Source organism: Bos indicus x Bos taurus, chromosome 1, assembly GCF_003369695.1.
Source record: "Bos indicus x Bos taurus breed Angus x Brahman F1 hybrid chromosome 1, Bos_hybrid_MaternalHap_v2.0, whole genome shotgun sequence".
Lineage (NCBI taxonomy): Eukaryota > Metazoa > Chordata > Mammalia > Artiodactyla > Bovidae > Bos > Bos indicus x Bos taurus.
The window spans coordinates 82,554,138-82,577,821 of record NC_040076.1 but is presented as its reverse complement, the minus strand read 5'-3'; the positions used below and the strand labels follow the sequence as shown (position 1 = coordinate 82,577,821).

Here is a 23,684-nt window from a genome sequence, read left to right as displayed (position 1 = left end):
CGGCCCCAGGCCGCCTCTACGTGGCTGTGACGTCGGCTTCGCCCCGCCCGCCTTGGGTGGTGACGCGGTGGCCACGCCCCCGCGCTTACGTCACCAGCCCGGTTCCCTTTCCCGGGAGCGTTGGCGGACGCGCGGCTCCCACCCCCCCTCCCTTCTCAACGGGCTCTCCCCTCCCCGGTGGCGGCCGCGGCCCGACCCTCTGCAGGGCGATGGCCCGGACCCCGAGCGCGGGCTAGCGTGGCTGGGTGCCCGGTCATGGGCTGTATCGGCTCCCGGAGCCCGGCGAGTCAGGGTAAGAGGCGGAGACCGGGCCCGGGTTGGGAAATCGGGCTGAGGCTACCCGGTGCGCGGGCCGCCGCGGGCGGGTGGGGACCTTGAGGAGGGGGCCGGTGTTGGGAGAGGGAGGAGCCTGCACTGGGGAGGCGGGCCCGGCAGGAGGAAGGAGCGGGCCGAGCCGGGAGGGGGGTAAACCGATTCATGCTCGCTCCTAAGGCCTGCTACTGCCTCTGGGCTCTGCAGGGTGGACTCGTGGTCTTTCCTCTTGCATCCCCACCGCTGAGGGTGGCAGGAGGCGCACAGCCTAGAGAAGGGCTGCTCAACCCTCTCCAGCTCGTGGCGACTGACCTTGCATGCTCACTCACAGTCACCTCCCCCTCTGCCTACACCTCTCCTCTCACTGTCCTGGGAGTGGCCCTATGCTGGGAACCTGTCTTCTCCTAGCTGTGTCCCAACCCCCTTCAGGAGGTAGCCTGCAGACGCTGGCCAAGCATCCTACCATGGAGTTTTTGACCAAACTTATTACCCACTTCAGACTCCGTAGGTTGATGAAGGGGACTGCAGCCTCATTTGGGGGCACCTGTGAACACCTGATCACCTCTCATCTGTAAAAAACTGTTTTAGTCCCCTGACCCCACTCCCAACAAAAACAGAACTCACTCTGCCCTGTGGAGGGAAACAGGAGCCCAGAGGGAGGCTGTCGGGGCATCCTTTCCACAACTGCTGACCACTGCCTGGGCCTTGGTTCCCATAGATTGTGGTGCACACTGGGGCCTGGCCTTAGTTTAGTGTCTGAGGTAGGCCAGCCTACTTTACTCCCGTGTCATGGATTTCCCCAGGCCTAAAGCCAGGCAGTAACTTGTGACGTGTGTAGGGTTGGGTTTGGAATGAGTCCTGGGCTTTTAGGGCAGGCGGTCAGGCACAGAGGCCTTAGTGTGGGTGTTACTTGAGGTTCTTTGGGACTTAAGACTCTAGCTGAGACATGTATTTGACTGGGGTTCCCATGAGGAATTCTAGGATTTGTAGTCTTAAATTAATCTCATGACTTTTGAAGCTGAGAAGCAGCAGGCTGCTCTGATCCCTCTGGCCCTGCTAAGGCTTGGCGTTCAGGAAGTCATTCCCTCCTGCAGTCAGGAGAGTTTGGCTGACCCCATGACTGGCCTCGAGAGCCCTGATTAGGTACCAGCTGGGGGCCAGGGCTGGCCTGTAACCTTGTGTCTTCCTTCTGGTTGGTAGCGTTTCTGGGGACCACCAGCTGGCTGAGGCTCAGGGACAGAGACGGCTGCTCCAGCTAAAGGTCAGTTGTGATGTACAATTGCCTGTTGGCACTGTCTAGGGGATGGGCCTCAGCTCCTGAGCTCCAGAGAGCTCAGCTGGGCCCAGGCACTCCCACCTCCTCAAAGCCATGAGGCAGAGTGTTCTCCTTCTGTGACTAGGCACAGGTTCCAAGTGGGGAGGGGACTGGCTCAGCATCCGGAGCCAAAATAGGAATAGAACTGGGAGCTGAGCCTGGAGCGGTTCTGGGCTTTTGGTTCTCTGCATCAACACAGCCAGCATGCCTATGATTTCTGTGCTGGGCAAAATGTTTCTGTGGCAGCGTGAAGGGCCCGGAGGACGATGGACTTGTCAGACAAGTCGAAGAGGTGAGGCCAGGGACATAGATGTGATTTGGGAGGTGATGGGAAGCTGAGGAGTAGGATGCTCAGGTGGCAAGAGGAAAATTACTCTGGGTAGCTATTGGGAACCAGGCTGAGATAGGAACAGACAGGCTGGGGCCAGACAGGGCATCAGGAAAAAGCCTTAGGGGACTGGGACGAAAGTCAGAAAAATCACAGGTTTGTCAGAAAAGAAGAGTGAAGAGCTGCGCACAAGCTGAGGCTGGCCAGAGGAAAGAACCATAGCGAGCTTGTAAAGGGTCCAAGTTGGTGGTGGGGAGAGGGGGTGATGTTGGTGGAAGAATGTGGTGTGTTTTCCAAGAGGAATGGGTAGGTTGAGAAACCTGAGAAGGTTTGGAACTTATCAAAGTTGAGGTTTCATACCTAGGGTTTTGATAGAATATATCTTGAGGAAGATGGTGGGGAGTGTCTGCCACAAAATGGCCCCAGAGGCCTGAAGGTCAGTGCTGTGAGGATAGGGGCTTTCAGGCTTGTGGAGAGCACCAGGTGAATGCTCAGGTTCTAGGGGCTGGGGGATGGGGTACGGAGAAATGATAAGGGCAACACCCGATGAAAGTGGGGATCTCGGCAGAAGTAGGAGCCCAGCTGAAAGCCTTTCCCCCACCCCTCAGTGGCATCGGACCCCGCGTGGGCTGTGGAGTGGATCGAACTTCCTCGAGGCCTCTCTCTGTCTTCCTTGGGATCTGCTCGGACTCTCCGAGGCTGGAGCCGGTCCTCCCGCCCTTCCTCAGTGGACAGCCAGGACTTGCCAGAGGTGCTGGGCCCCTGGTGTTGGTAGGGGGAAGGGGGCCCCCTGCATCCACGGGAAGGGCATCTGTGTGCCCCACCCCCGCTTCGCCAGCCAGCCTTGCTTCTGTCTCCCTTTTCCTGCAAGCGGAGGCGCTATCCGGCCGCCGGGGCCACAAGGCCGCCCCCGCGCGCCGGTCTGCTCTGCTCGGCGCTGTGCCAGCGGGCGGGCTTGCTTGCGTCTTGGGCCCTGACGTCAGCGCATCCCGGGCCGTATCCCGGGAGACCCTGTTGCATGGTGATGGGTTGCCAGGGAGACATACACCTTTTTCTCTGGGCCTGGGCCGCAGCTGCGCGAGCGCAGGCAAGGATGGCGATGGCTGGGGGGAGTGATGGGAGGGCGGGAGAGCGAACCAGGGAACACCCACCAGGTGCTCCCCGCCAGGCTGGGCCTGAAGCTGCCGGCGCCACCCTGGGGGCCCTGTCAGCCAGGTACTGAAGGGACGGGGTGGGCCTGAGGTCAAGGGGGCAGGTGGAGCCCGTCTTCTGAGGGGTGGGAATGTGTTGGAGGAGAGGTCAGCAGTGCCGGGGACGGGGCGTGTGCCTCTGACTTCATTCATTCATTGAGGGAGACGTTTCCCAGGGCTGCCAAGGAGCACTGAGCCAGGTGTAGGGTGGAGGTAGGAACCCAGGTGAATCAGACTGAGGCTTTGCCACCTCAAAATTCCTCAGGAAAGATGCAAGGACATTGCTGAGCTGGGGGTGCAGGCATACAAGACAGAGAAACTGTGGACTGAAAACATAATTAGAAGGTGGTGGCACTTGAGAATCGGGCCTTAAATGATAGGGAGCGTTTTTTCAGGCAAGGATGACATTCTTAGCCCAGGGGAAAGCTGCATTCCTTTGCCTGGAGGGAAGGTGGAAAGGTGGGCTTTCACTGGGCAGAGGAAATCACTGGTGGATTCCAAGCAGACCTGGAGGCAGCCTAGGGCCTCACAGAATGGATTCTTTCAGTGCCTGACCATGCAGCTTCCACTTCACTGGGCACTGGAAGAACCCAGGAAAGATTTTAAATAGGGACATGTTGTGACCGGCTGCACTCCAGGAAAATTACTTGTTTATTTTTATACTTTGCCTAATTCATTCAGCCTATGTATTTTCAGAGCTACTCTGTACCAGGCCCTGTGTTAAACACAGGGTGGGTGCAGCAGTGACCAAGGGAGACCAAATTTCTCATAGAGCTGAAAACCAACAAGAAGTAAGGAAACACAGGAAACAGACCATAGTGACACACACAGGGTCTGTTGATAGAGGATGGCAACTGGCTGTAGGCTACAGAGGGAGCCTGGACTACTGCTAGGGTGGCCAGGAAGGCTCTCTGAGAGAGTGATATTTCAGCCAAGACCCTAAAGATGAGGAAGAACCAGTCATGGGAAGCGGGGTGGGGAACACTTAACATACACAACATTCTGGGCTGAGAAAACGGTGTGGAATTGGAACTTGGGGGACCACCGCTTGCGCTAATCTGAGCAGAGGGTACTGAGGGTGTACCCTTGAGAAAGGGCTGTGGCAGTAGGAGTAGAAAGGATGACAGTAGTGTAGAAGGCAGTTTGGAGATGGAGTCGCTAGGTGTTAATAACAGATCTAGGTGAGCAGGCTTAGGGGAGAGCTGATGGTAATGCTGAACTTTGGAGCCAGGTGGGGTGGGAGAGTGGTGGGCGGGAGCGAAGCCAGGAAGTCCGGTAGCAGGACCGCATGTGAGGAGAAGCTGTTGGGCTTGGTTTTGATCATACTGAGTTTGTGGCCCTTGTAAGCTCGAGAAAACAGCTAGAATGGGGGATCTGAAGACTGAGATGGGCAAGGGGGAGAGAACCTGGAGAAGTCCCACTTGCCATGCATTTGGCCTCCCCTCTTTGCTATTCTGAAAGGCCCCACTCCATTTACTTGTCAACCTGCTTCCCTCCCTGCAAGCCAGGATGTGGCAGGTTAGCTGCAGTTCTATTCCCTTGGACCTGCTCATGTCTATGTTGTTTCCTGAGTGGACACAGTTTGAAGATCTTGGCCTCTTACTTTCTGACATATCCCAGTGGCAACTGGGACATCGGAGATGCTCTGGCATCTCTTCCAAGCTCCCACATCTCCTTGATGCCTTGGGTGGAGTATGGGCCTGTGGGGGACACTGCTGTCAGAGGGGCACTTACCCTCTGATGCTGTCACCCAAGGTGAATGTTGGAGACACAATCGCAATGCTGCCCAAGTCCCGGAGAGCCCTAACTATCCAGGAGATTGCTGCGCTGGCCAGATCCTCGCTGCATGGTATGCACCCCCTTTGTCCTTTTGCACATGCCCTTGGGGACTGTATCCTGTGAGCTTTTGCTGGGCTCCCTCTTTCCTCTCTTTCTCAAATGAATCCCAGCTCCCTCCTCCCGGCCAAAGACCATGTGGACTCTTAACTACCATTACCTCTCCCCTCTCTTCCCAGATGCTCTCTGGTCTGTGTCTTTACCAGCTTTCCTCATTCTGCACCCCCTTCCAGGTATTTCCCAGGTGGTGAAGGACCACGTGACCAAGCCCACTGCCATGGCCCAGGGCCGAGTGGCTCACCTCATTGAGTGGAAGGGTTGGAGCAAGCCAAGTGACTCGCCTGCTGCCCTGGAATCAGCCTTTTCCTCCTATTCGGACCTCAGTGAGGGTGAACAGGAGGCTCGCTTTGCAGCAGGTGGGTACTGAAAGGGTTTATCGTAGGGATGCTCATGTTCATCTCCTCGGGCCTGATGTGGGGGTTGGAGTCTTTCTGTACCGCTGTGTCTTCCCTCTCCTGTGTCTAAACTGAGCCCTCATCTTAGCTCACCTCTGCTAAACAAACTCTGTCCTTCCTGTCAGGAGTGGCTGAACAATTCGCCATTGCAGAAGCCAAGCTCCGGGCATGGTCTTCGGTGGACGGCGAGGACTCCACTGATGAATCCTATGATGAAGACTTTGCTGGGGGAACTGACTCAGGTGAGGGAGATATCTCATGCCAGTGCTGCCAGCAGAGGTGGAACCACCTGACAGGCCTTGTGGTTCAGAGCTCAGCCTTTGTTTTGGAAAGGGAGACCCAAAATGTCCTCAGCCTGCACAAGGGGAGAGGAGAAGGACAAACTGTCCAGACAGTCCTTGACATTCCAAGGGCAGGATAGCTGGCTACCGCTGGTGAGTGGGCAGTCAGCGGTTGGAAATGGGAGTGGTTCCTTTTCCATAGGTGCTGAGCCTTCTTTGCCTGTCTGTGCAGTTGGTCTTCACAATCCTTCAAGTGAAAGTCGCTCAGTTGTGTCCCACTCTTTGCGACCCCATGGACTATACAGTCCATGGAATTCTCCAGGCCAGAATACTAGAATGGGTAGCCTTTCCCTTCTCCAGGGGATCTTCCCATTCCAGGGATTGAACCCAGGTCTCCCGCACTGCAGGCAGATTCTTTACCTGCAGAGCCACCTTCAAACAAACAAACAAAAAGCCCAGAGATCTCACCGATGCATTCTGTGCAGCTGATCTCTGAGGGTCTGCTGTGTCCTGCCTTGCCCTCTCAAGGCAGCCTTCTGGCAGCTCAGAGGAGCTGCAGTGCAGCAGCACAGCTCCCTGCAGGGCTGGGGCCCCAGGAAAACAGGAAGGCTTGCTGGGGTGGGACCGCCCACAGGGCCTCTGGCTCCAGCTCCGGATCCTTGCCCTATCCCTCCAGCCGAGGCCTGCCTGTGGATCTTTCCCTGGGCCTGGGCTTGCAGAGGGGACCCTGCAGGAGCTGTGCAGCTGTGCAAAGGCCCTCCTTTCATCTTCCAGTCTCTAAACCACGTGGCTTACTTTCTCTGTAGCTTCTAGCCTCAAACCTCACAGGTCACCATCCCCCCACCTCTTTGCCTTTGAAGATTGCCTCTACCCAGTGGCCCATCCCCTCTGGCTAATTAACAAGTTCTCCAGGGTGGGCAGTACATTAGAGCAGATTGGGGATTGCTGCTGTGGTCTTAAAGGGACTGATTAGGATGCCTGAACCACAAGTGTTTTTGTTTGAGTTCCAGGCCTGTTTTGACCCCTGGTATAAGGATAACGACCAACATTTATCCAAGGCCACTACTAGCCCCTGTGGAATCTGTGGAAGTTAGAAAAAGGGTCGCCTTTTTCTGGTGGGGATAGCCCTGTGCTAGGGCATGTTGCTTGGCGGGGACTGTGGGCTGAACTCAGCCTTGGACAGGCGCCCCTTGTGCAGTGAGCCACCTGCACCATGTACGGTATCCCTGTATTTATTGACTCTCACCAAGTTCCAGAGTCTGTTGTTCTCTCAAAAATCCCATAAAGTTATAACCTCCAGTTCACCGTTAAGGAAACTAAGGCACTGAGAGGTTAAGCAACTTGCTCCAAGTTACTCAGCTCCTGTGAGGCTGGGAGCCGGGAGGATGTGGCTTCCAGGTGGGCCAATTGAAATGGGGCTAGCAGGGCTGTCTTCTTTCTCTCCCCCTGCAGACCTGACTGGGCAGCTGCCCCTGGGGCCCCACCTCCAGGACCTCTTCACTGGCCACAGATTCTCCCAGCCTGTGCGCCAGGGCTCCGTGGAACCTGAGAGCGACTGCTCGCAGACCGTGTCCCCAGAGACCCTGTGCTCTAGTCTGTGCAGCCTGGAGGACGGGTTGCTGGGCTCCCCAGCCCGCCTGGCTTCCCAGCTGCTGGGCGATGAGCTGCTCCTCGCCAAACTGCCCCCCAGCCGGGAAAGTGCCTTCCGCAGCCTGGGCCCACTGGAGGCCCAGGACTCGCTCTACAACTCGCCCCTCACAGAGTCCTGCCTTTCTCCTGCCGAGGAGGAGCCAGCCCCCTGCAAGGACTGCCAGCCGCTCTGCCTGCCACCAGTGAGCAGCTGGGAACGGCAGCGGCAAGCCTCTGACGTAGCTTCTTCTGGGGTGGTGTCCTTAGACGAGGACGAGGTGGAGCCGGAGGAACAGTGACCCAAATCATGCCCGGTGGTGGCATGTGTCCCCTGGCTGCTTCTGGGGACAGAGCCTCCGTGCCCCAGCGTGGGCGAGGCTTCCAGCAGAGCTCCAAAGCCTGGAGGGCTCCTGGGAGCACTCACTCCTCCATTGTGTGTTTGCATGAAAGTGTTCAGAGGAGGGAGGGGCCAGGCTGGGGGCGCATGTCCTGCCCCCACTCCTGGGGTTTGCCGGGGGATGCCCGGGGCCCCTGGGGCATGGCTACAGCTGTGGCAGACAGTGATGTTCATGTTCTTAAATCAAAAACACCACGTACACATTTCCTTCTCGGGTGATGTGAACCCCTAAGGGGGTGGCTGTGACTGGGCTGTAGAGCAGGAGGGAGCCCCACCTCTCCCGCCCTCTACCCCTGCCTCTCCTCTGCTTCTCTTCTCACCTCCGAGTCCATGTGCAGTGCTTGACAGAACTGCCCCCGCCCGGGGGCGCTGGCTCCAAGCCTCCTGGAGCCTCTGGATCGAGCTGTCCCCCCAAGGGCCCCTCGCCCAGCTGGGCTTGTGCTGTGCTTCACCTCTCCATAGTCTCTAAATCTTCTTTTTCTTAAAGAGGGGTCTCGGTCTATTCTTTCAGTCGGATCTTCTCTGGGAGGCCATGGAATGACGAAAGCCTGTACCCTTGGCCCTCTTGCTGGCCCCTGTGATGGGGTCTAGGCCTTTCCCCAGCTACTTGAAGGACGTGTGGGCAGGGTACTGGTGGCTCGAAGCCCAAAGGCTGCCCCATTCACTCAGGAGTTCTCTTTAGGGTGGAGTTGGAAGAAGGGATGGCCCTGGTTGCCACGGAGCAGTGATCTGGATGTTCTTCCAGAGAGGGCCACAAGGGGGCCACATGAGTGGCCAGGCAGTTGTCTGTAGGAATTGTGTCAACAAAAGACAGTCATGAGGGAGTGTCTCTCCTTGGGGAGGAAAGAGGGTTGTCTTTCTTGGCTGAACAAAAGGGCAAAGCTACCTTCCTGGGGCCTGAGCCTCAGCTGGGGTCTGGATGAGCAAGCAGCGGCGGCCTCTGCAGACCCGGCATTCCATGGACAGCGGGCTCTGGAGTTTACAGCTCTGGGGGCTGCGGGTGGCCGCTCAATTTGGAGCTTTGTAGACTTTGGCAGGTGAGAGGGCCCAAGGTAAGAACAGAGCCAAAGGGCACAGGCATTCTATATATAAGTGGCTCATTAGGTGTTTATTTTGTTCTATTTAAGAATTTGTTTTATTAAATTAATATAAAAATCTTTGTAAATCTCTATATACATCTGGTCATTGGAGGTTCCAGTATAAACCCATCTTAGTTCTACCCCTTCCCTCTCAAAGAGGGAGCAGGGGTCAAGCGAACCCACCCTCTTCTGGCCAGGCCAGTGTTGACCTTCCTGCCCTGGGAACACTTGCTGCAGGTGGGCACTGGCTCAGATTTCAGGTAGGATGAGTTGGGAGAAGCTAGCACCCCAGGTCTGGAAGTGAGGCTGGAGCTCCTGTGTTCCCATGGTGGAGAGAACAGGAAAGCCACAGGATCTGGGCCGATAGCCACGGCCACTGCCATCCCAGGTCACACCTGAGGGGATCACTGGCACTTGTCATCGCTGTCAGAAGGGCTGCCCTCCCGGGGGAGGCCGTGGCGGGAGCGAGGCCCCCAGAGTGCATGCACCTCGGTGGTCTCTGTGTCACTGCTACTGGTGGCACTGTCACGGAAGCTGGCGAGGGGCGGCCGGACTTTCACGCCCTGTGCTGTGACAGAGCCCTCGATAGCCTTCCGGAGCTGGAAGGGTAAGAGGGTCAGACGTGTGGACTCGGGGCTCCCTACTCAGATGCCTCCCCAGTGCTTCCCCAGGTGGGCTAGAGACAAGCCCCCGAGCCTTTGTGGAAGTGGCTTTGATGGCCATCATCATCTCACCTCCTTCAGGGTGACAATTCCAATGAGTCTGCCAATACTGGTGACATACGCATGGTCCACTCCCAGCAGTGAGAAGATGGTGTGAGTCTGCAGGGTGGGGATAAAACACACTGGACTTGATACGTGATGGGACAGCTGTACATTACAGGCCAGAGGGACCCAGAACAAGGTGGCAGTGGGCAGTAGAAGGGGGGTGTCATGGATGGTGAGGAGAAGGGGACAGGACCACCAGAGGAAAAACAACAATAATGAGAACGTTTCTGCAACCAAGCCTCAGAAACTTGATAGTGGGAATGTTTATGGTCCTTACGTTGATGGGGGAAGGGACAGGGGAAGGCTTCTTTATTCCATGTTAGAAAGTAGGACAGAGAACAACTGTTGAAATACAACATCAGATGACTGGCCGGGCACTGGGCTAGGTTTTTCCTATATAGGCATTTAATTTCGGTAGTGTCCTGAGAAGTAAGTATGGTACCCATTCTATAGGCGAGGAGCGTGAGGCTCAGAGCTGAAGTGACTTGCTCAAGGTCATCAGTAAGAAGTAGCCTTGCAGCCCCAGGCAACTTCTCGTCACACTATGCAGGAGGAAGCACAGCCCCTGTCGTCCTATGCCGCTGTCCAATTAGTCGTGGACCCAAGTTCCACACACACCCCACTCCCCCTAGGGGTACTGGCCCTGAATCCTCCACCTCTAACTCACCTCTGTGGCTGACATGCTTGCTGTGGGCCCTTGCGGGGCTGGCCAGCTTTGATACCTCTCTAACTTTGGCCTGCAGCACTCTACATCTCTCATACACTTTGCCTTTTCTGCTAGTCCAGCTAGCATCCCGGCTCCTTCTGAGATGTAGTTTGCAGTCCAGGGGGACAACAGTTACACCCATCCTCCCCATGTTTTTCTTGCTTTGGGCCCTCCCCCCAGGCCTTCTAATGTAATCAACAAGGGTTCAGAAATTGTCAGGCAGTTCCCCTCATGCCCTAAGTGGATTTTCTCAGGCCAGATGTCTTGAAAAACACTCTACTGACTCAGCAGTTCCTGGAATTTTTGGCCTATCATTTATCACACTGTTCTGAGTTTACTTGTAAGCCTTTTGGCTTAATATTTGAGTCAAAATGGGCACTAATAACCCAGATTCTAGAGTACCAGTTACTCAGAACTCATTGTAATCATCTTAACAATTTTAAAATGTTTTATTATACAGTTGCTAAATTCTTTAGAAAAGGACTTCCAGGACTTTCCTAACTTTCTCCATCTGAGGCATGACAGTAATCATAAAGGGAGCTAGAAGTTCAGTTTTAGAATACGCTCTCCTGTGCTCCTTCCATGCCCTTGTCATAACTGTCCTGTGGTTAGTTAGCAAGTTCCTCCTCTTATCTAACTTGAATCCTGTGTGCTACAAGTTATCTTTAATTTCATCATCTGCCTTTGGAGGGAAACATTGTTATAAGATTTCCTGTTTCAGTAATCCTTTAGTCTTGCCTTCTTATGGTTTAATAATCCTTTTCATCTCCCAAGGATCCTATTAAATAGTTCCCCTTGATTTTCAGTTCTCCACAATTCTAATCAGAGTGAGCTTCTGGCAGACAATATGCTTTTTAGATTTGCAAAACACTTGTCCCACTAAGCCTTACGGATTGACTTTCTGAACATCCTGGTGGTTCTCCCAAACTCCCTTAGCATCCTCACCAGGATAGGGCTGCCACATTGTAATGGGTTCTGCTTTCTGCCTCCTTTCCCCCCATGTTGGCTCTGCCATCCTAAGAGCTTTCCCAAACTTGAGTTAGACCCCAGACTCCCCAGAATGGCTCATAAGACCCTTCCCAAACCACCTCAGCCTGTCTTTCCAGTCTCAGATGCCATCAGGCACCCAAGCTTCAAGTCTCACATGATCACTCATCCTTTTCTGAGAACATCCATTTCTGCCACACTCAACCCTTCCCTCATGACACCATCTTTTAAAGTCTCCTGTTGGTTGTTTCTCAGTGTAAGTAGCAGCAGTAATTCCGAAAGGATATTGAATACTTACTATGTGCTAGGCACTGATATAAGTCGTGCCCGACTCTTTGCGACCCCATGGATAGTAGCCTGCACCAAGCTCCTCCGTCCATGGGATTTTCAAGGCAAGAAGTACTGGAGTGGGTTGCCATTTCCTTCTCCAGGGATTCTTCCCAACCCAGGGATTGAACCCAGGTCTCTCACATTGTAGACAGACACTTTACCATCTGAGCCACCAGGGAAGTCCGTAAGTGCTTTACATGTTATTAACTTTAATCCTCAGAAAACGCTATTATGTAGGTACAATGATCCCATTTTATAGTTAAGGAAAGTGAAGCACAGAGAGGCTAAGAAATGTGACAGGGTTAAAAAGCTGGCTACAACGTGGCAGGATTCAGGTTCAGCCCGCTGGCCTCCTGTTGGCACTCTAGCTCCTCCCCTCTACCCACTGGTGCTTTGCAGGTGGCCCTGAATCAACGAGGTACTCCACTGGTAGGAGATGTCCATTTGCACAGGTTCCTAACTAGTCTTCCATGTATTCCACTCCCTTCTGAATATTCTCTTCCTGCACTTCATTGGACTACTTACTGATTCCTCAGGCCTAAAAGGGTAGTTTGAATTCTCATTTTTATGTTCTTATCACTTTCAGTTCTTTGTACTTTTGTTGGTTGGTTCCTCAAAGGCTTCTTTTCTTCCTAGGATTTTTAAATTTGTAACAAACATCTACTTGTTCCTTTTCATTTTAATTTAATTAGACACCAGGGAGCTCACTAAAAGGCCTGTACTTCTTAGGCTTAGGAACAGTGAATTGACAGGGAGAGGGACAGTGTGGCCTTCTGAAAGAATCCTGGAAGTAGGGCTGGGAAATCTGCCCTTGGGCCTGACTGCTTTACTGACCTGGGCAAGTGACCTCCTCACTGCCTCAGTTTCTCCATGTATAAATATGGTTAAATCCACAGACTTTTGGATTCCAGGCCTAGTTCTGCTACTTACTTAGGTGTGTGCCGCCACTGCTGCTGCTAAGTCGCGTCAGTCGTGTCTGACTCTGTGCGACCCCACAGACAGCAGACCACCAGGCTTCTCTGTCCCTGGGATTCTCCAGGCAAGAACACTGGAGTGGGTTGCCATTTCCTTCTCCACTAGGTGTGTGACTTGAACAAACTGCTTAACCTGTCTGAATTTCAATGTCCTTGTAAAAACTAGACTATCACAATATCCATCTTACAGGGTAGTTGTGAAGATTGAACATGTGAAGAACTTAGCCCACTGCCTGGCACGTAGCTGGCACTAAAAAATGTCAGCATTTTCACTATCATTGTGCGATGTTTGAGGATTAAGTAAGATGATGGAAAAGCTTTAGAGGTCTTAGGAAGAAAGACTTTGAATAAAAGCCAGATGTATTATTCACAGGCCTATCTTCTTTTTTCCTTGCAATTGCATGGCAATTTTGATCTGGGGTCTTTACCCAAAGGCTTATAAGTTCCTTTATTACCTTTTGCTTTTTTGTTTTTGTTCCCTGTTCTTCCTGCCCTCCTTGTCTGGCTGGCTGGCTAGGCTGGCTCTTGGGCAAAGCTGGTGTCTAAGCTAGCTGCTCAAGCTGCAGACCTTGGGAGTGTTCCTTCTCATCCCCCGTGCCTCAGAGGCTTGCATGTTAAATCTGTCAACAATTTAGCTAAACTCTCCTGGTGTCTGCCTGAGCAGCCTGCTGGTGTACCTGTGCTCTCTGCCTTCCCTGAGAGGCTGGAAGATGCCCAGTGATGCTGGCCACTTCACCCTGGGGAGCCTGAGGTAGTCCTGCAAAGAGAACCCCTGCCCTCCACGAGCATCCGCCTCACCCGTCAACCTGTCTGCACTCTGGTTTTCTGCAGACTGTTTTGCCCTTCTGCTTAGCTATCTTCCTGTGTCCCTGCCAGTTTTCCTCTGGCCTACATTAAGTCAGACTTTCTGGGGTCTGACATTCCAAGCCCCCTGCTAGGCACTTCTCATCTTTGTTTATCTCTTCTCTGCAGTGTCCCCAGTCCTACTTGGATGTTTGTTCACTTGTTTATTAGATTCTCTTCTGCCTGTTTCTCATCCATTTTTCCCCTTTGTGAGTGTATTAGCCTCCTCAGGCGCTGGCAGCCTCCTGCCTCACTCTGACCCTAGAGGGTCAGAGGCCTTCTGGCTTCCACTCAGCTCCAGCCCTGTCTTTGTTGCTGTTTTGGTGCAGAGTTCCCGCGGGCAAGGCTGAGCACAGAAAAAATGATGCCTGGCTCTACCATAGACAGGAAGGGGCTAAGGGGCCCTGGCTCTTGGCCTCCCATCATTTGAAGCGATGTGTCTGAAAAACATGTCAGCACAGAGCCCACTCTCTGCTCTCTTTTTCCTGTCGCTGGCTTGAGTCCAAGTTTGTAGGAGGACTTAGATCCCCACCCTGTGCTCCTGAGGGCCCAGGTAGCCCCAGGCCTCTGGCCCTACCTTGTGCAAAGAGGTCCGCTCCACCAGCTGGAAGGGTGCAGGGTCAATTTTGCAGTCACTGAAGTTGACAGGTTCATCTAGTTGCTGCTCTTCCCACTCCAGAATCTGAGGGGACAAGACTAGAAGGGTTAGGGAGGTGCCAACAGCTGCTCTCAGCTCCCTGAAAGCCTGCCTCTTTTCCTATCCCACAGTCCCTCCCACGGGGACAGCAGCCAAGATGATGACTGAACACAGCCAGGAAGAAACAGAGTCTAGAGTCCAGTCACACCTTACCTCCTCAGGGGTCATCTCGCCTTCCAGGTCTGAGTCGCTCTAGGAGAGAGGAAGGAATGTTGACAGCTTGGGGGCTGGGGGAAGGGAGTGTCTCTCCCCAGCATAGGGAAGCTTGCCCCACCTACAGCCTGGCCCTCCCTGTCTCCTGCTCCAGAGGAGCCAGAGGAGGAAAGGGAGCACTTACCGCCAAGGAGATTCGGACCCGCTTCAGCTTGCGCTTGTCACATTTCCCCGACTTCTCCAACTTTGTTAGAGCCAAACCAGAAAGAAGAGGACTTGATGTTATAGGGAGGAGGGAGGTGAGGGAAAGTGGTGGGGCTGGGAGGAAGGGCACACCGCAGGGACTGCTGACATCTAGGAGGACAGAAGGGCAGGGAGGATGGAGGCAGGCACTGCAGGCTAATGGAGAGGCGGTCTCAGTGTCAGAGAGAGACGGAGAGAAAGTGCCAGATGGAGAGGCTCCGACCACTCACCTCTGAGGCGGGCTCGGCGGGTGGACTGCCACAGAAGAGGCTTCTGAGGGTGATGCCAGCCTGCTCCATGTTCCCTGTGTTCCCAAACACAAGGCCCTGAGGGCAGTGCCATCTTTGCTGGAGAGGACCAGGAGAGGTGAGGAGGGCAGGGGAGAGGCATCCTATTGCTATTCTGGTGCATCTGGGCAGGGACCTTGTGGGTCTCCGGGGCCGGTCTCTGGCTCCATCATGCTAGCTGGTGGGCTCACCTGTGGGGCTCTCCTTGACATTCACAGTGTTGCTGGGGCTCCTCTTGAGAGCAGGCTTCAGGGGCTTGTGAGTCTCGCCCCGGCCTGCAGGGAAGCCCTGGTCCTCTGTGTTCACCTGCATAGGCGGGAAGGGGTTGGGGATCCTGTGGTCCCTGACCACCTCTGTGTCGCCACCCTCTCGTACAGTCTACACGATGGCATTTACAAAGTCTGGGTGGCCCTGCCATGACGCCTTCCCCCTCACCTGGAAGCGGACGGAGGTCTCAGGGCTGGGGGGACTCTCCTGATCGGAGGGTGAAGAGGTCTGGGCAGCTTGACGCTCTTGCATGTAGCGCCGCCGGCGGGCTGGGCTCAGCTGTGCCCCCAGTAATGCCACCACTTGCGAGCGCTCGATGGACCCCAGGAGGATCATGGACTCTGGAGAGAACAGGTGGGAGGACTCAAGAGCCGGGGAGAGGCCCTCCTACCCACTGGCCTTCTCTTGCACCCAGTGGGGGGCCTTGGATACAGGCCACATACCCAAGGGAAATCCTGGCTGAGTTTGCTGGCTTACTGCCTTTGGAACCAAGGAGTCTGGTCCTGAGCTCCCGCCCCTCCCCCTTCCTGAGCAGCAACGCTGGGAGATGACCCTCATTCCTGGTACCCCTCCTGGCTCACCAGGGGACTCTACTAGGGCCAGCATGCGGCCCTTGGTCCTGTGTAGTGCCAGCCGCAGGTCCCGGAAGGTGCAGCTGAGTGCCACGTGGGGAACGTCCCGCACCATGATGTCCTCCACTCGCACCCGGTACTGCCTGAGAGCCGAGAGAGGCACTCTCTTTGTGGTCAGTATGGGGAGGGCAGCCAGGAGTACTACCATCCCAGGGCTACAGGGAAGGCCCCAGAGCTTATGGGGACGAGGGTGAAGGACCCAGGAGCACCCTCTGCCCTCGTTCTGATTAGGTGGGTCAGCCATAGTTCCCCATGGAGTGGACAAGGGCGGTGTTGGCCAGGAGGCAGCAGGGTGGCTGGTCTCCCAGCCTCACTTGCTGGAGGTGTGTGTGACGGAGTCCCAGGATGCCTTCTGCCCCTCACCCGCACCCCCCTTGTCACCCAGCCCTCCGTACTGGTGGCGGCCCCAGCCCAGCTCAGGCAGGTAAGGCAGCTTCTTGATTCGGATGATGCTGTCATAGAGTGAGGGCTGTAGGCTCTGGGCAACGGCATTGGCCAGAATGACGGCGATCATAACAGGCAGGATGTGGGCGATCTGGCCTGTGAGCTCGAACACGATCACGGCCGTGGACACAGTGTGCGTCACTGCTCCTGCCAGTGCAGCCGCCCCTGGGGACAGCCACTTTCAGTCTCCTCAGGGTGCCCAGGCCCTAGATGACCCCCCCACCCCTCAACTCTGGGCAGGACCCTCAGGGCTGCCCTGTGCAATCCTGGGGAGTGGGCCTGTGCGTCTGAGGGAAGCCTGGTTTATACCAGCAGGGGGCGCCAGAGCCTCAGGCCCTATGGCCCAGCCACGGGTTTTCCAAGAGGCATAGACACCTGGAGTACTCACCCACCACTGCATAGCCTCCAGGAACAATCCTGTAAGTGCTGCCGTCTGTGTGGATGCCGTCAGGGAACCAAGCAGCCATGCTTTCGCCCACCAGACGCCCAAATGCTGCTCCTTCAGGGAAGGGGGTGGGAAGAGAAACAGGTAGTGGAGGGGGAGGGCAGGAACACTAGGAAGAGAGAGGGTCAGAGGGTGGGGGAAGGGGCCGGTGGGTCATTCAGTGCAGGGGACTACCCTGCGGGGGTGGGGGTTGGGGCTGGGGCTGGACCAAACCCGCTCCCAGGCAGAGAGGGGACGGCCAAGGGGTGGCCAGAGGGTGCAGGCTGGAACAGGCAGCTGAGGACTCACCAATGACGAACACCGGCATGAAGGCCCCACAGGGCACTGGGATGGTGGTAGCCAGTGCAGACATCCAGAACTGCAGGCAGGAGGTCGTTCAAACAGGTAGAGGCACCACCTGGCCCCAGGCAGCCCCCAGCTCCACCCCAGAAGCCTACCTTGCTTATCAGTTAGACACAAATGTCCCAGTTATCTCAGAATCCCCCAGAGGTGAGGAAAAGGAGGACTTTGGAACAAGTTGGCTTAGGTTCAGCTCCTCACTTTGCTATCTAGCTGTGTGACTTTTGGGCCAGTTACTTTTAACCTCTTTGTGCCTGACTTTCCACCTCTAACACAAGGGTACCAGTAGTAACCTTTCTCATAGCATCGCTGTGAGGCTTAAAGGGGTTATTATACGGAAAGTGCTTAGAGCAGTGCCTGATATCTAGTAAGCCTGTGTTGGCTATACATATGTAAGGAGCCCCACCTTCATGAGAATGAAGATGACCAGGGTGAGGAAGACGTTGGCCCGTGGTGGGTTCCAGGCCTGTGAGGTTCCAGGTGGCTCTAGTTCCTCCATCAGACCCTGGCGGACCCACGTTCGGTTGTCAAACAGGGTGACCAGTGTCTCTTTCTGTGAGAGCTGTAGGTGAATAGGGTGCCTCAGTCTGGGGAGACAGGATGGAAAGGGAAGGGGCCCATAGGCAAGCAAGGGCTTTTGGCTTTCAAAGGGATACATCCCAAGAAAAGGGACATGTGCCTGTTCAGCCTGGGGTTACCTGTCCAGCCATGAACTGTCCAAAGCCAGCGGGGAAGGTCAGAGTAGAGATGAGTAGAGTCACCAGAGCCGGGAAGAGCAGGCGTCTAAGAGATGTAGGTTTCACAGCATCAAATACCAACCTCAGGCTGGTGATAGGCTTGGGTGCCCTCACATACCTTATAGCTAAGGTCACAGCAGAGCCTTGGCTCTTACATTAAAGCACACAGTTCTGAGAAAAGGCCCCCTTTGCCGCTCATGATACAATGGCCCTGAGGTGACAGCCATCCAGGCCATCTAATGTCTTTCTTTCGGCTCCTCACTCCCTAAGTAGGAGCAGCAGCGGAGAATCCATCCCCCGAGCCCTCTGTGGGCACCTCTAAAGCTGTGACTCCGCCCCTTACCCTCAAGCTTCTGTCTCTGTCTCTCTGTGGTGACTTAAGAGTGAAGGTGTTGTTGGGGAAAGCTAGGGTTACTCATGAAGGTGCCAAGGGAGCAGGTTGCCTTTTCCCTGAAGCGTGTCAGTCCCAAGAGAAATCATGTCTCAAGTCTCCCAGCTCCCAATCCTTGGGGTCTCAACTGTGAGAGCAGGAGGAAGAACTAAGACTCAAACATTCTTCAGGGGGCACTGCCGTCTGGGCCAACTCAAAGGCCTACAGGAAGCCTTAGTCTTTGATCCAAAATGCCCTCTTCCACTGACTAAAAATTCAAAAGTGGCAATTTTCAGGTAATTTAAATGAAAATCAAAATGTTCAGTCTGGAAAACACTGGACAATTTCCTCCAGGGACTGCCCGTTTTTGACTAGGCCACTATTTGCTTCTCACTTGTTACTACGCCTCCCCTCCCCGCACCAAGGGAATGACCCTCATACAACCCAAAGAAGAACCAACTCACTTCTTCATGAGGAAACGGTTGATGGTCTTCTGCTTCCGCATCACCTGGACAATCTTCCGGTTCAGGTAGACAAAGAGTGCTCCCCCGAAGCCACTGGCGATACTGGAGAGACAGAAGAAGCACCCTCGAAAAGGAGGTCTTCCTTCTCTCACCTCCTCCTCTCCCACACCTCAGCTCCTTCAGCTCCTCACCCAATAACAGCAAAGGCTGGCAGCTCCTGGAGGTCGAAGGGGAAGTCAAGCCGGAACCGGGTTTTGAACAGAGCCGTGATGGTCTCTGAAGGGAAGTGGAGCAGCAGAGGGAGGTGGGTGTAGCCTTGGAGGGCCCCACCTCATCTGAAACATTTCAGGGCTCGCCTCCCGAACCATGCTGCCCCACCTTCATCACGGTTCCAGACGGCCAAGACCCGGAAGATGAAGGCGCTGAAGGTGGCGGCAAAGAAGCCCCGCCAGTAGTTGCGCACCGCAAAGAAGGTGGAGGTGACCTCGATACTGAATAGCACACCTGCGGGGGTGGGGGCAGGGAGGCCGCCCTTGAGGCCTGGGCCTGGCCCATGGCCTCTGACCCAAGGGCCCGGCTGGGGCTGACCCTCTCTGCCCACCTCCAATGGGAGCCGCAAAGCAGCAGCCCACCCCCACGGCACAGGCGGCAGCCAGCATCTCTGTGTTCCGGGATTCATTCTGTCGAAGAGTGGTGGGAAGGGGAGTCGGCATTAGCGTGGGCTCAGCGGTCCACCCCGCCCCTAAACCTTCCCCCAACGTCCCCCTTACCTCGTAGATGCCCCCAAACAGCGAGAGGAACTTGCTGAGAAGGGCGGCACACATGCTTGCGATATGCACAAAAGGGCCCTGGGAGGTAGAGGCAGGTGGTGAGTGGGGCTGGGGCACACCCTGATGTTGGCCGGGCTTCGTCCTCCCCTGGGAGGGACTCCTTCATTCCCCAATCTGCACTGACCTCTTTGCCAAGGGGCATCCCACTGCCAAGGGCACAAGTCAGCCCAATGACCTTAGCTACGAAGGTCTTGAGGGTGAGGTATTCCTTCAGCACCACTCCCCGCAAGATGGTTTTCATCTCCGGGATGCCAGACCCTGGGGTGGGGGGTGAACAATCCTAGGAGAGTCACCGGATGTGCCTGTTACAGGAGGCCCATCTCCGCCCTCTCTTTCTCTCCTATTGTACCAACAGCCTGAGGAGCCAGGATCTGTGTGAATCCGGCAGAGAAAGTGATGAGGACGACGGGGTAGGTGACCCAGGCCAGATACTGGAGTAACAGGTTAGTGTTCAAGCCCCGGGACATCCACTGCTGAGCTGTGGAGAGAGGACATATCATTGGCACCCCAGTGCACACACCCAGTCCCTGCCTGGCCGCTGGACACAGTTGTGTGACCAGCTGTTCCAGGGAGTACTGCACAGAGCCAGGGGAACAAAGGGTAGGGAGGGGGTTAGAGGGCATTCACTGAGACAAAGATCACTGTAGGTGATAGGGTCAGCTGGATAGGGCGGCAAGAAGTTGTGGCCTATGGGAGTGGCAGTGATTACGCCTGAAGACAGGGCGGTCAGGCCGGCCAGGGGAAGTGGTCAGTGGACAAGTGCGGCATGGAGGAAGCAGGCTTGTTCTCCCCCGCTCTTCCCCACCAGCCCTCGTCCTCACCCTGCAGACAGGCAGCGATGGCGTAGTCCATGGCCCAGCTGACCAGGGCCATGAGGAGCCCCAGCAGGACTAGGAAGATCCAGTCTTCACCAACCCTGGACACTAGGAACTTATGGCAGTGTACAGTACAGACTGGGAGCAGGCGAGGGAAGAAAGGGACGCTGGCACCAAAGCATACCTACCCCTGTCCACCCCCACCCCTCCCCTCCCGGGCAGCTTGAGCTGCCTCTGTCCCCCTCAGCACAGCTCGGCCAAGTCCCCTGCCCCAACCCAGGTCTCACTGCGGCATCGGGCGCAACGGCTCTGTCCATATTCCAGGAGCTCTGGGGGAGCCCGAGGGGAAGGTGGACCCCGCCAGGGTTCGGGCCCTCCCAGGCGGATCCGAGCAGCTTCCTCTTTGGCAAAGGCCCCAAGGTCCTGAGTATAACGCCCGTACATCTGAGTAATAGGGGAGATAGGGGTTAAGACATGGGCAGAGTGGGGAGGCAGGGAGGGCTCCTGGGGCCTCAACTCCCCTTCTCCCAGCCCCCACATTATGTACCCCTTTTTAAACCCATGTTTCCCACTTTGGCTTGGGGTGTGGGAACAATGCACACTGCGGATTGTGGGGGCTGTTCTGGCTGGAGTGATGGGGACAGCCAAGGTACAGGGACACAGCTCTGGGGGTGGCAGAATAATCGGTCCTCTTCTCACAAGCCTGGGGAGGCGGGGAGCAAAAGAGGAGGAGTGGGAGGGAAAGCCCCAGAGAAGGAAAAGATGGAAAAACCTAAAGCAGTGTGCAAGTGGGAGGAGGGAAGGTCAGAGAATAGAGGATGGTCAAGGGCACACGGGTAACAATAAGGGCCTCATGGAACTGGGGGCAGCTGAGCTGGGCCTAGGAACAGGCGGGGCCCCAATCCTTATCACGTTCCTGCTGGGCCTCTGGCCTGTGACCGACTCAGCTGCACCCCTCCCACCCACCCTAATCCCCTTGTCCCCAGTCTCCACTCCCACCCCAGCCCGTCAGCCCAGATGGGAGTGGAAAGTCTCTCTGGGTGGGTAGAGAGTACTTGGTGACCTCAGCCCCACTCTGGAGCTGCCCTGAGACCCGTGGTGGGTTAGGGGACAGCAGAAGCTGATGGCTTGGCTGTGACTGTGGATGCTGGGGTGATGGGATGGGAGAGTGGCCGAGCAGTGGCTAGACCTGCCAAGCTGGGCGTGTGTTTGGGGGGTGGGGAGGAGTAGATTCCGGCTGCCACCCGCAGAGCTTCGGGACACAAAGGGCTCCTGTTGGGGCTTGGAGGGGAGAGTGGAGGGAGGGAAAGATAGAGATACACAGAGAGAGAGTGATAGAGAGCAGGAAAAGGAGGAGAGGGAACCAGAGAGGAGAAAGAGGGGGGGGGGCAGTCTGGGAAGGGGCACAGAAGAGAAAGGAGACTAGAGGGGAAGAAGGGAGGAGGAGAAGAGAGAGAATAGAGTATAAGAGGCAGACAGCATAGGAGGGGGAGGTGAGTGTGTGAGAGAAAGACAAAGGGATCAGAAGGACCAGGGGGAGAGGCTGGAGCAGGGAGTGCCCAGGAGAGAGCCTGACCCTGAGAACTCTGTTCCAGAGATGAGATAGAGACCAGGCAAGGAGACATGGCTGGTGCCCAGCTACCCTGACCAATGCCCCATTCTTGGCCTATGCAGACTGGCAGACATGTCCCAGGCTGTGCAAAGGCTTACCCCTCTCCCCTTGCTCCACTCCAACCCTGCCACCTCTCCCTGTCATCCTGTTTCATCCAGTCACTCTTATAACTGGGCACCTCCCTGCCTCAGATACAGCCCAGGCCCCCTCCTCCTGGAGAAGTACCTTCCCTGCCTCCTTCCTGGGCAAATTCCAGCCCACACTGATAAAAACGAGCTACAGGGCCCACTCCCTTCCCTAGAGTTTGGGTCCCCCACCCCAGTGACAAGCAGAGGCAAAAGGTTTCTCAAACACTGAAGTTACAGTGGTGGCTGTGAGTCAGCTCAGACCCCCAGGACCCCTGCTTCTAATGATGTTGAGGGCCCGCCCTGGGGTGGGTAGGGGCTGGACACCCAGAGTCAGCCTGGACAAAAGGTCCAATTCCCACACCCATTCCTGCTTGACCCATCCTCCTGTAAAGCTCCTGTCCCCCAGGGTAGCAGGTAACCATTTTTTCCCCAAAGAATCAACTGAAGGATGCCTACCCATGCTGGGTTGCCAGCCACTCCAGGGGTAAGGGCCAGGGATGGGTTTGGGTCTGATCATCTTTCTAGCACGTGCCACGCACAAAGTAGAGACAGAAAGAACGTCTTTGGATGGTGGAGATACAGTGGAGAGAGAGAATGTTCAAGGGTGTGAGTAGTGCTGGGAAGGCGTAGTGGGGTGCTGAGCCCTGGCCCCAGGTGGTGGTGGGGAGGAGCAAGGAAAACGTTGCTGGGGGGGAGTAGAGGGAAGGACAACTAGGACAAGCACCTGAAGTCCTTGTCCTGTGCAGGCCCCCAGTCTCAGCCAGAGACCTGCGTGCAGCTTCCCACCTTTTAGCCCTTCAGGCTCTCAGTTTCCCCAAGTCAGAGGGCGGGACGGGGTTAGGTTAGGCCCCCCAGACCTCGTCGCTTCCACAGGTAACTGGGAGCAGCGGTCTGGGAGCACATTCCTCAGGGTTCTGCTGGCTTCACTTACCAGGGTCTGCTCGTACTGCAGCGCCCGCGGCTCCATCCCTTCCTCCGCCGCCGGCCCCGCTGCCGCCGCCATCTCCGCTCACAGCCCTCTGGCCTCCCACCGCGGCTCGGGCTCTGGCTCGGCTCGATTCCCGGCCCGCGGAGCCCGCGCCCACAGCTGTCCCGTCCCCGCAGCCCGGGCGGCCGAGTGCAGAGTGCGGCGGGCCCCGGGCGGGCGCCGCTGGCACAGCCTCCCGCTCGCGTCCCCTCCTAGGCGGGCGGGCCGAGGGCGGTGCCCTCCGCGCTGCTCCGCCCGCCGGCCCCTCCGAGGGAGCGGGCCTTGCCTGGCCGGGGTCCGCGTAGGGGCCGCCTCCCGGGCTCGGGAGAGGCGGCAGGGGGCGCGGGCAACGCGCGAGCCCGCGACCCCACTCGGTGGAGGCCGGTGGCCGAGAGGGGCGTCCCGGGGCAGGGCGGGGGCGGGTCCGCTGGCACGTGGAGGGGCCGGACCAAGGCTGCGGTTCTGCGCGCCGGGTCGGCAGGGGCCGGACAGGCCGGGGCTCGGTAGGGCCTGGGGCGGTGGGCTGCCGAGCCGTCTAAATCAGATTTCGGGCCCAGTTCCTCAGCGGCGGTCCCCTCTCTTGCTTCTCCGGAGGGGCAAACGGCTGACTGGCCAGGAAAGGTCCAGTGCTCTGCTGGGGGATGAAAAACAACTAGGGGGGAACTCGGAGGGGGTCGCTAGACCCAGAAACGGGGGTTGCTTGGAACTAGGACCCTCGGTCTCTCTCATCCCCTTCCTTTCTCCTTCCCTTCTTTGCGAGTCCCCTAGGAGCACCCCCAAGGAGGTGCACTTTGAGCCACCTGGCCTTCGGGTAGTGCGGGGGTT

At 56.3% G+C, this 23,684-nt stretch overlaps 2 protein-coding genes across 10 annotated transcripts; one reads left to right on the top strand and one right to left on the bottom strand.

Moving 5' to 3' along the window:
- The first annotated feature begins 92 nt into the window (after nt 1–92).
- Nucleotides 93–8,908, top strand: FAM131A (family with sequence similarity 131 member A). Of its 6 annotated transcripts, none has more exons than XM_027539372.1 (7): nt 130–292; nt 1,513–1,573; nt 2,564–2,706; nt 4,901–4,994; nt 5,215–5,397; nt 5,562–5,678; nt 7,170–8,908. In XM_027539372.1, exons 4-7 carry the CDS (start codon nt 4,925–4,927, stop codon nt 7,643–7,645), a joined length of 846 nt encoding a protein of 281 aa, XP_027395173.1. In that variant the 5' UTR covers nt 130–292; nt 1,513–1,573; nt 2,564–2,706; nt 4,901–4,924; the 3' UTR covers nt 7,646–8,908. The 6 variants fall into 6 exon arrangements, with proteins under 6 accessions (XP_027395158.1, XP_027395173.1, XP_027395151.1 ...); XM_027539350.1 differs by having other exon boundaries at nt 131–292; nt 1,513–1,919; XM_027539357.1 differs by lacking the exon at nt 1,513–1,573 and having other exon boundaries at nt 93–292.
- Nucleotides 7,898–23,366, bottom strand: CLCN2 (chloride voltage-gated channel 2). Of its 4 annotated transcripts, none has more exons than XM_027539313.1 (24): nt 22,824–23,092; nt 20,440–20,596; nt 20,159–20,290; nt 19,687–19,815; nt 19,462–19,595; nt 19,278–19,355; nt 19,109–19,187; nt 18,886–19,011; nt 18,699–18,783; nt 18,508–18,609; nt 17,635–17,719; nt 17,343–17,498; nt 16,886–16,955; nt 16,541–16,651; nt 16,104–16,317; nt 15,658–15,791; nt 15,245–15,417; nt 15,001–15,115; nt 14,753–14,826; nt 14,464–14,523; nt 14,280–14,318; nt 14,007–14,111; nt 9,557–9,643; nt 8,833–9,421 (listed from the first exon to the last, which is right to left on the bottom strand). In XM_027539313.1, exons 1-24 carry the CDS (start codon nt 22,893–22,895, stop codon nt 9,227–9,229), a joined length of 2,712 nt encoding a protein of 903 aa, XP_027395114.1. In that variant the 5' UTR covers nt 22,896–23,092; the 3' UTR covers nt 8,833–9,226. The 4 variants fall into 4 exon arrangements, 3 of the variants coding, with proteins under 3 accessions (XP_027395123.1, XP_027395132.1, XP_027395114.1); XR_003510734.1 differs by having other exon boundaries at nt 9,321–9,421; nt 14,753–14,869; nt 22,824–23,366; XM_027539322.1 differs by lacking the exon at nt 20,159–20,290 and having other exon boundaries at nt 7,898–9,421; nt 22,824–23,093.
- Nucleotides 23,367–23,684: the final 318 nt, after the last annotated feature.